The 10,859-nt window shown below is 35.9% G+C and overlaps 1 protein-coding gene across 1 annotated transcript; it reads left to right on the plus strand.

Moving 5' to 3' along the window:
• The first annotated feature begins 580 nt into the window (after positions 1-580).
• Positions 581-6,621, plus strand: LOC120352456. Its single transcript, XM_039433048.1, has 3 exons — positions 581-768; positions 2,853-3,115; positions 6,270-6,621. The coding sequence occupies exons 1-3, from the start codon at positions 622-624 to the stop codon at positions 6,544-6,546; spliced, it is 687 nt and encodes a 228-aa protein (XP_039288982.1). The 5' UTR covers positions 581-621; the 3' UTR covers positions 6,547-6,621.
• Positions 6,622-10,859: the final 4,238 nt, after the last annotated feature.

Here is a 10,859-nt window from a genome sequence, read left to right on the forward strand (position 1 = left end):
ACTAAATACAAGAGCAGCAGAATTTATACTAGCAGGCGAGTACTGCTATTGGTCAAGGGCATGAACGCCTGCCATTGGCCCAGCTAGACAGTCTCCTCCCACACAACGGTGTGACAAAATGGCGGCTTAAGCAACAGAATCGCCATGATAACAAAATTTACTTTCAGTACAAAATAAGAAAACAAGTGTGAAAGATAATAAAACAAATATGTAAATGGAAAACTATTAACACTAATGTATGCTTTCTAATTCTTTCTAGGTCTTTCTAATTATCAATAAATCAGTGGTTTTTGACGATTTCTCAGTCTTTTTCATTCAATATGAATAATTACTACAATATCAACTTCTCAACTACACAAAAAGTTTATTTTATTCTGATGATATCGAGCCTTAGAGGGATAATTTGACCACTAGAATGGGAGTTATGAATGGTCGGTCCACCATCAATTTCTCAACTATCGTCAATGGAAAAATATCATATTCGTTGAAACTGCATGTCGTCTACTTGAAACATTTGTGTAAGATTGAGTACTTACGTTCTTTTTCTCAGGTGTTTGCATGAGACCAACTGCTTTTTCGATGAGAGTGGCCACAGTTGTGAGTTTGCTGTTTGGCTTTTTGATGTACACCTCATTCTCAGCTGTGCTTGTATCAAGACTGGCTGTTATAAGGGAAGACTCACCAATCTCGGATCTCGATGACCTACTCAGGACAAACAAATACTCTCTGTGTGTCCGGAAAAATTCCAACTCATATAGCCTATTCAAGGTAATACGTTTCGTTACCTTAGTACTTTTCAGCCTTATTGATTTAATTATTGAACTCAGTGAATTCGAATAATTTAGACATTTTCCCTTTCTATTACGCCTTTCACTGGAATATAAGATCAGGGAAAATTTACCTGAAGTTTCATCAGCTTGACTTGAAGAACTCTTGAAAACTATTCCGCTGAAGTCTCCACATACATGAGCAATCACGATAGTTTGATGTACCAGCTTCACGGTTATTTTTAGAAATAGTAGATTCGAGCTGCTCATGATGATCATCTAGCAGCCCATTTCTAGCAGCTCATACTTGGATCGAGTAGTTACGTTTTCAGTTGAAATTTGCAGTTCCACGCTAGTAAAATATTTAGTTACTATTGCCACTGTGTGGATAATTATCTGTTATTGGAATATCTCGTTTATGGAAGATTCCATTGTGCCAATGAAGAAGATTGGGAATAATTTTTCATGTCAAATTATATCACACGTCTAAATAAGAGTCATGACTTCTTTATTGCCATAAACATTCATCACGAATGCAGAGATCGTCAAACAGCAACAATAACACAATTTATAATTATCACATAAATACATAGCATATAATTCATAAATACATAGCATATAACAAATTAATTGACATTCAAATTTGGATTGAATTTTACTCTTTTGTAATTTCATGTTCCATGTAGAAGTTCTAATTTACTTATCCGCTTGATGTACTGTATCTTAAATACACAATCATGTACTATGGAGTTTATTCCAGTCATTATTTTATAGCCTATGAGTTTTGAAATGAAAATTGTTGTTGTGGTGAGGTGAACATAGCTCTGTATTGTACACTTGTACACGTCTATTAATTATAATTAGAAAGAGAGGAAGTTCTCGGCTAACGCTTGTTTTGTATGTTTGAAATTGTAATCAAATCTAATTCTCTGGAAGGCCCATGTCAAGAAGAAGAGAGAAGAGCTTGGAATCAAATATAAGAAGCTGTATTGGCTGATCGGAAGAAACTCCGTCCTTTCAATCCGAAACAAAGTACTTCTGTACAAACAGATATTAAAGCCAGTATGGACGTATGGTATACAACTTTGGGGGTGTACCAAAGACAGCAACATCAATGTCATTCAACGTTTTCAAAACAAAGTGCTAAGGAACATTGTGGATGCTCCTTGGTATGTCAGGAACAGCGATCTTCATAGAGACCTTCACGTCGATCTGGTGTCCACCGAGATCCAGAGGCATGCGGAGAGGCACGAGGGGCGACTGCACCAACATGACAACGTCGAGGCGATCCAGCTGCTAGACAATGGAGGGTTGGTGCGGAGGCTCAAAAGGAGGAAACCGTTTGAACTAGTGTAGTGCTTGTTCAAGTAGTGTCCAGTGAAAGAGCAGAGCAGTGATTGAGTGAATCTAGCTTCTATAGTGCAGTCAATAAGTGTACATATTAATTAAACAATAGCAGTAAGAGTTTCTAATGAGAAATTCACTGTTCAATTTTTCAAGTAGTAATTAAGGATAAAAAAAAAATTAGCTCATTAGTCTTTAGACTAGATGGCTATAGTATTGACCAATAGAAAAAAAATCTAATTCTGTTCTATTCACAAAAATCATCTTACAGCAGGAATCATCATACAGTAACGTAACGTAATGCAAACGTTAAATGACTCATTAAATGGATATTTTTTTTCATTGCCAATACTATAGCTATATAGTCTGGAGACTTTTGAGCTAATTTTTTCTACCCTAACACTTGAAAATGTTAACAGCGAATATCTCATTGGATATTCTTACTGATATTGATTGTTTAATTAATATGTACACTTATGACTGTACTATAGAAGCTAGATTCACTCAATCACTGCTCTGCTCTTTCACTGGACACTGATTGAACAAGCATTACACTAGCTAATACGGTTTCCTAAAATGGATATGAATATGAATTAGACTCATTAGTCTAATATTAGAATTTCATTCACTATTCGAAAATCATCACACAGAACGTAATGTAACGTTAAGTAACTGGATGCAATTTTTTGACTCATTAAATGCTTATGAATTTGAGTTTGACTCAATAACGAGTATGCACAGGATCGTGATGGTAGATTGAAGCCGGAGTGGATTGGTGTGCTGAACGCAGCGCCATGTCACGTGGACGCGACCGAATCGTCGCAGGTGATCGACTCCCTCTGCAAAGACAACACTGTCATCATGGAGTCCAACAACATCATGAATCATCACCTGGCTTCCTTCACCAACTGCTCCATCATCGAGGTCAGCTCCAAGTACTCGGCGGCCAGCATCTCGATTCTCGTCAGGAAGGATCTGCCTTATGCTAAAATCATATCTAAATAGTAAGGTTAACTCTATTGTCAAACATTATCTATAATCATTATTTAACGAAAATCCTTAATAAATGCTGTATATCACCCCGAAGACCTCTGCTACTGCAGACATTGACAACAGGGTTAACAGCTAGATGGGAATTCGATGAGAACTACTATTCAAAAATTAGTTGCCAGCCCGGGAATCGAACCCGGTACCTCCCAATTGCTAGTCAGGAATGCTTACCCTTACACCAAACTGACAATCTCTGGATAGCAGCGCTCATTTTATACAAAGCCATAGCGGCCAACCAGTTACAGATTGAATTAAATTCTCTATTTAATTGCATTCTCTATTTAATTCCATCTGAAACATTATCTACTTCAATTTCACTTTCCGTTACGAGTGTATACAGAAACACTTGAAAAGTGTTTGAAGTAATTCATTGATAATAATTTCACTTCAACAGACCCAAAACTCGACAAGTCACTTAAACCGCAGATAGACGATCCTCCAATTTTCATTTTTTTCCACAAAAAAGATATTTTCTGGTCTTCCTCTAGGTAAAGAGTATTTTTCAAGGATTTGAAATATCAGCCAAAAAGATTAAATCTATATATATAGAATTGAAATGGCACTCACTCACTGACTGACTGACTGACTCACTCACTCACTCGCAGAACTAAAAAACTACCGGACCAAAAACGTTCAAATTTGGTAGGTATGTTCAGTTGGCCCTTTAGAGGCGCACTAAGAAATCTTTTGGCAATATTTCAACTCTAAGGGTGATTTTGATGGTTTAAAGTTCATCTTTTACCATGTATATTCTTCTTATTTTCTTAATTATGATTGAAAAATGTCCATACCATAATGTTAATAAAGAACTAAAATATAGAGAGAGTACCTCTTCGAAACAGTTGTTAACTGGTAACTAAATTAATAATTTTGTCAGGTTGGCATTAAGTTGAGTTGACTTTGTTAGGTTGGCACCAAGTTGAAGATTGAAATGCATTTATCGCGGAAAAATTGATTGGGCACTGCTACTTCAATCAGAGCTATTCCTGGGAATATTATATTACTAGCCGTCAGGCTCGCTTCGCTCTCCATATTCGTTTAGCCAGACGTTAGTCTGGAACCCCGACTTGATCGTCCTAACATATGATAAAAATGCTCAAATGAAAAATGCAGGCGAGCGAAGCGTCGGGGGCGGGGGGCGGAGCCTCCTGGCTAGACGGATATGGCGAGCGAAGCGAGCCTGACGGCTAGATATATATGAAGCTTGGATGCACAGCTTAACTGATAGTTTTCAACTGATATTTTACATTCAGAACAAATTTCTTCCAATATATTAATAATGAAAATCTTCTAATAATATTATGTTTTGTGAATCTGATGAATTATTTCGTTTCAACTACTTATTTCATAGCTTTTTCAAGATTTATCCTGACACGTTTCTGTTTTACTCGATAACATACATGTCAGGTGATGAGATCTATTTACAAAATCAGGGATAATAAGCATACAGGAATAGTATGCTTCTTCTATTATTATTATACCATAATATAACGTAACGTAGATTTGTTGCAAAGTATTGGTGCTACTGAAAACCAATTAGAATACTTACACTCATTGAACAAGAAAGCCAATTGAAGAGGATATCCAATGAAGTCTTTTATAAGAATGAACAAAACAACAAGCAGTAGTTATTGAATCTTGAAAAATGTAAATTTTTATTCTCACTCTTCATGGAATAAATTGATAATTCCCCTGCAAGGGAATCTCTAGTCTGAATCTTTGTACAAATTTGAGTTTGCTTTGAGGAGAACGCTTGGTTGACCAAAGCCCGGATAATCGATGCTCCTCTGTATACAACTGGAGTGGACTACCCTATTTATGCGACCCCCTGGGCTCATCGCGAAATTGAATATTGTCCTTCTGAGACTGTGAGCCTCTGACCTCAGCATCTAATCCATCTTACCGAGCAAGATGCTGCTTTTCACAATCGTACTCTCCACAGAGAAATTGGAAGAGTCTCCATCCATCTCTTCTCTTTCAACTTGTTTCTCCTTTCGTAACTTGGAGCTACAATTTAATGTTTATAACTTGGGTAAAGAAAAATTGATAAGATTTCAATTTTCTACTTTGTTATTCCTACGATCCACCCAATATTTGACTGGAGTGGAATATTAATTATGAAAATTTGACTAAAATTTTAATTCCAAATACTCTAAATATTTTATTAATTTCTTCTTGCTGAGTTAAGAATGATATTGTTTCTATTAATGTATTAAAAAATTGATATTTCTCCTTTCGGCGTGATTATTACTCTGCTGCATGCATATCCATACTTTTTTACTATAAAATTAAACTTGAATTTAAAAGAACAGTTATAGAGTGAAAATGCACTTACATTAGTAGTGACGATCGTTTCGACCTGTTGTTGGTCATCATTAGATTGTAGGAATTTACTCTAATGTCAAGGTTATGTATTTGAGGGATGAAGGTGGGGGAATAGGTGGTGGAGGTTGGTGGATGCTTTAGTAGGGCAGTAATTTTTAACTGTGGATTATCTTGTCAAAGAGTGTGTGGGAAGAGGATCCCAACAGTCTTCTAAATGATCAGATGAATTTCTCTTCCCACACACTCTTTTACAAAATAATCCACAGTTAAAAATTACCGCCCTACTAAAACATCCACCAACCCCCACCACCACCTATTCCTTCACCTTCATCCCTTACACACATAACCTTGACATTAGAGTAAATTCCTACAGTCTGATGATGACCCACAACAGGTCGAAACGATCGTAGGTACTAATGTAAGTGCATTTTCACTCCATAAGTGTTTTTTAAATTCAAGGATATTTCACCAACTCTCTAACCTCAATCTCCAACTTGATTTGTGTATGATTCACCATTTCATTATGTAGCCTGAATCTTTGCTTTAAATCTATTTCTCTTATCTTTTTCAACTTTCTATAGTGTTTCATAAATTGAATAAGATCAAATGAAGTCCATAAAGTCTAATCAATCGGAAACAGCTTTCTATCTTGTTGATGATAATTTTGGTATTTATGGTACGATATATATTATATACTCGGAAATCGATCAAGAATAATGATAAATTCATGCATTATCTGCTACATTCAAGACTTACTCTGATTCTTGAACTTTTCATTTTCAGTATTCTGAAGATCTACAACTCAGGCCTGATCTCGCTGTTGAAAGTTCGGTGGGGCGTGAAGAAGCCAGATGCATCTCCTCAAGGGGATCCCAGCGTCACCCTGGACCATCTTCAAAATATTTTCGCCCTCTACTTCCTCACAATCATCACATCGGTTCTGATTCTGTTTCTAGAAATTATTGCTTTCAGAATGGAGAGGAGAAATGAGAGAAATGCTAAAGCCAGAAGGATCCTTAGAGTGAAGCAGCGACAACACCTTCCCAAATTCAATGAGTGATACGAACAGACACGTAACAGTTAACCCTTCATAGTGGTACTGTTCAATCAATGTCAGTTTGTATGAATAGCTGCTTGTAAGGATATAATGAAATATTTATAAAAAATCTATGATTAGTTTATCTCTTTTCTGTATAGGGCTACTTGTAATATAAATATAAAGAAAAATAAAAATCTCAGTACCCTTCTTGAAATATTTTATCACAACATGTTTTGGACATTTTGTTGTCCGAATAAATGTCCGAAACATGTTGTGATAAAATATTTCAAAAAGTGTACTGAGATTTTTATTTTCCTTTATATCTATGATTAGTGTTTGGTTCACAGAATGCACCTCTGTTGAACTATACTAAACTACAAACTAAACTCGAATTAAAAAAAACACTTTTCAGACAGTCTGAAAAGTTTCATCAGTTTCATCATCAGACAATCTGATGATGACCAACAACAGGTCGAAACGATCGTCACTACCAAAGTAAGAGCATTTTCACTCCAAAAGTGTTTTTTTTTTTAAATCAAGTTTAATTTTAAAAGTGATAAGTATGGATATGCAACAGAGTACAAACTAAACCTCCTAGTATTGAATATATGTGATGGCTTGTTTCCTCAACCCTTAACAGTAGCTGGTTTATTAGGTTATCATGAAATATGTATGAAAAATCTAAAATCATTTTCTGGTTCGCTGCATGAAGCTTAGCTGAACTATACTAAACTACAAAATTAACTTTCTATAGTATTAAATATACTGTATGTGATGGTTTCTTTCCTCAATCATTAGAGTGTAATATTAAAATTGATAATCAGGTTTGTTGATCATTGGAATTATACAGTGTATTATATTTTTTCACTTTTTGTGCAGTTGAGAAGTTGATATTGTGGTGATTATTCATATTACATGGAAAAGACTAAGGAATTGTCAAAAAAACACAGATTTATTGATACTTAGAAAGACCGGTTACGGTTATTACACATTTGGTTTTGACGTGACAACGTCTTATAAATTGGTTTGCCGGGTGACACTTCAAGAAACTGCGTTACGTTCCCACGTTATGCGCTCACAATGAGAGCGAGTGAGAGCGTTCGTTTCGGTTCACGGTCGTCTGGAAAGAGCACGAATAGGAGCAGTGGCGAGCAACGCAGCAGCAACCCGAAGGCATTTACCTGGAGAGAGAGTGAAACGGAGCCATCTCCTGCGACTGCGCCACTACTTAGTGAATAGGTTATGTGAATAAGTGTAAGTATAATAGGTATAAGTGAATAGGTTATGTTGTAGTAATCACAATGTTGTGGTAGTTTTCAATCACAAAAGTGGTATAAATCGTTTCTCAGCCAATAATAATTTGTTTAACTTGAAAAAATGAGCGCGACTTGCTATGTAAACAATTGAATCGAGCACAGTTAGCCCGCCTAAGAGCGAGAGAGACAGAGTGATTTTGTTGAGGATGTGTGAAGGTAAAAATAAAATTTTGTTAATGTGAAATTCAGTGCGAGATTCTTTGTATAAATTAATGTTTTAAATATAATTCTTTGTATAAATAAATGTTTTAAATTGTTACTATTATTTCATCCTTCTTCCTACTATAGGAATGAATATTCACATTAAAATTATTTTACCACTCAAAGTCGTTGTCACGTAAAACTTTCGCCCGTATACCAACTTTACAGGCAACTATGCAATTTTTTATCTCAATATTATGAAAATATAGCCTAGTATTTAATCATTCAGAAATATATTCTCTTGGAAAATAAAAGATAATAGATTCTTTTAAAGAACGAAGAATCAATATTACATCAGATATATACTGGTATCGCTATCCTCTATAGAAGGCAGTGGTAATGCAGAGAATCGGCAACGCTTTTCTACCTTTCTCCACTGCCATTTTATTATGAAATCTCATTATAATTAATAAGATTCAAAGTAAACTACTCAACATACACGTCAAAAATAAATATATGTGATATGAAAAATATCATAACATTTCTCCCCATACAATCGAATTATTCACGTCAAGGGTCAAAAGGATTGAGAGTACAGAAAATATAGGCATGTTAATTCTTTTTTTGACAATTTCTTAGTCTTTTTCGTTTAACAAAGTATTATACATTGGAATAATATTTTTGGAGAGTTTCAGGGTGAGAGTCTACACAGTCATCTTATTTTTTTAGTCCTACTAGTTTTTAATATTTCCATACAATATTCTACATACCGTAATTTGATAATTCGATAATTGAGATCTAAAAACGTATTAAAAGTTTATCATAATGGAGTGGTTTTGAACTGGAAAATATAAACTCCGCATTTTAAAGCATCTTGGAACTCAAGCAATTACCTTATTCAATCTCCCAATCAAATCAATTGTCCCAATCAATCGTAAATAGTCTCTCAATTCAATCATTATTGGCTATCTACATTGCTTTTAGGATCTCACAACAATGTGGTTCAAGTCTAGCGTCAAAGTTATTATGCAAGGTTCCACAGTGCCAGTTTGACATTGAACTTGCAACAGGTCATTTCTATTAGTGGTCTATTCAGGAGCAGAATATTCCGGCTACAAGTTCACGAAACTGAATATTCCATCAGACGTTATGATGGCGATCACAAGTTGGTAATGGAGAGCTAAATATGGAGGTGATAGGCAACCGACCGATTAACACCCACTATTCTCCGCCAATTTGCAATGAGAATTCTATTTGAGGGAGAGAGAAGTTCGGTGACAAAGAGCAACGTCAAACTTCCCCAACTGGGAAACTCATCTGACAAAACTTTGTTGAAGTGGCGTTTACGAATTTAACAGATAAAAGTTGGCGGTTTATGCCTTTGACAAAGTTGACGACAAAGCAATGACCAGCTTTCAATGCGAAATCAATTGATGTTCTATTTCTGGAAACAACTCTACTGAAACTACTAATTATGATCAAGTGAACCGCTCACATTTACTTTGTATGAGGGGTTGAGAAACCTTCATCTATATTCCACATGATTCGCTTGTTAATCAACCCTGATAAACTACATGCGTTTCTGAAGTGTGAGTTATATAAGCGTTACCGCACCTTTGAGTGGATTGATGAATGTATGCTGCTTGGGTTGAGGAATTAAGATGAATTAATCATTTACTAAATGAATCCTTGAAGCTAATTTATGAATATCACAATATCACCTACATACTAACTCAAATAAGAAGCAGATCAAATCAACTTATTCATCTCATAGCCCACTACCCATTCTCATCAGTTCTTGACCACTTTGACCTCTGTGGTCTCTCCAAATATATATTTTTGGGGACTGTAGTTCTTGAATGACTCTTCTGTCATTAATTATCTGATTCCAAGTTATTTTCATTTGTTTTCTTGAAGTGCACTGGTTTTCTGTCATCAGATTGATGAGATGGGAGGAGTGAACTTTGTATTGAGATATTGATGATGGATTGAATCCTTCAAAAAGAGAAATTCATAAGTTTTGCAAAATCGTGTGAATTTTCCAAGAATTTTCTTTTGATATTGGAGTAATTATTTTAAAAAATGCTGTTTACTTGTTACATTCAGTCCACAGTGTTCATTAAGAGAAACATTGTATGTGCATTCCACCATGAGTATGCAACGGTTCACATTCCATTGAATTTTTAATGGAACAAGTGTTGCTGAAATTAACCCGAAATTTCTTAAGGTGCGTACAGACTTTCGCTCTGCTCCGCAACCGAACGTCACTCCAGCAGAGCGATTGATGATCGACCGGCGAGCAACAGTGGTTCGACCGGGGAACGCGAGACGATCTAACATCTTCCGTAACGTTCATCATGGGTGCATGGGCGGCGCGACTGTGGTTCGATGGAGGAACGAGGGCGGTACGAGGGCGGTACGAGGGCGGTACGAGGGAGGAGCGTGCTCGGTGCGGGTTGGAAGAGCGTATATGTGTACGCAGCTTTAGAAGCTTTTTTGGTCTTATAGCTTCAAAATCAGCCACATACAAATGTCATTCTCCCTCACTGACGTAGGAAACCCCAAAAGGGAGACGATTCAAAGAAGTGACAACGTTCACTTTGACAAGGTTCCTTGGTAATCACTTTCGTCAAAGTAATCCAGTGAGATTTTCTGTGGAGTAAATTCTGTCTGAGAATGTGCTGTTATCCAAAATCATCCTTCAAAGTAAATTATCTTGACCTTCATGAAACTTCAATTATGAACTTTATTGACAGACTCTCTACAGGCATCATAACAAAAAGACGATATTTTGTATTCGTCAAATATGTTAGAGTGAATCTGAAAAATATATATGCGTAAAAGTGTAACGTCAAACAATACGAAGTTCCTATTTTA

The sequence above is a fragment of the Nilaparvata lugens genome, chromosome 7, assembly GCF_014356525.2.
Source record: "Nilaparvata lugens isolate BPH chromosome 7, ASM1435652v1, whole genome shotgun sequence".
Classification (NCBI taxonomy): Eukaryota; Metazoa; Arthropoda; class Insecta; order Hemiptera; family Delphacidae; genus Nilaparvata; species Nilaparvata lugens.

What these genes read in the sequence shown, in the direction of transcription:
- LOC120352456 (XM_039433048.1), top strand. Translation starts at nt 622, where the DNA reads ATGTACACCTCATTCTCAGCTGTGCTTGTATCAAGACTGGCTGTTATA. An exon ending in ACTCATATAGCCTATTCAAG is followed by an intron (nt 769 to 2,852) that starts GTAATACGTTTC and finishes GAGTATGCACAG; the next exon opens with GATCGTGATGGTAGATTGAA. An exon ending in GCTAAAATCATATCTAAATA is followed by an intron (nt 3,116 to 6,269) that starts GTAAGGTTAACT and finishes TTTCATTTTCAG; the next exon opens with TATTCTGAAGATCTACAACT.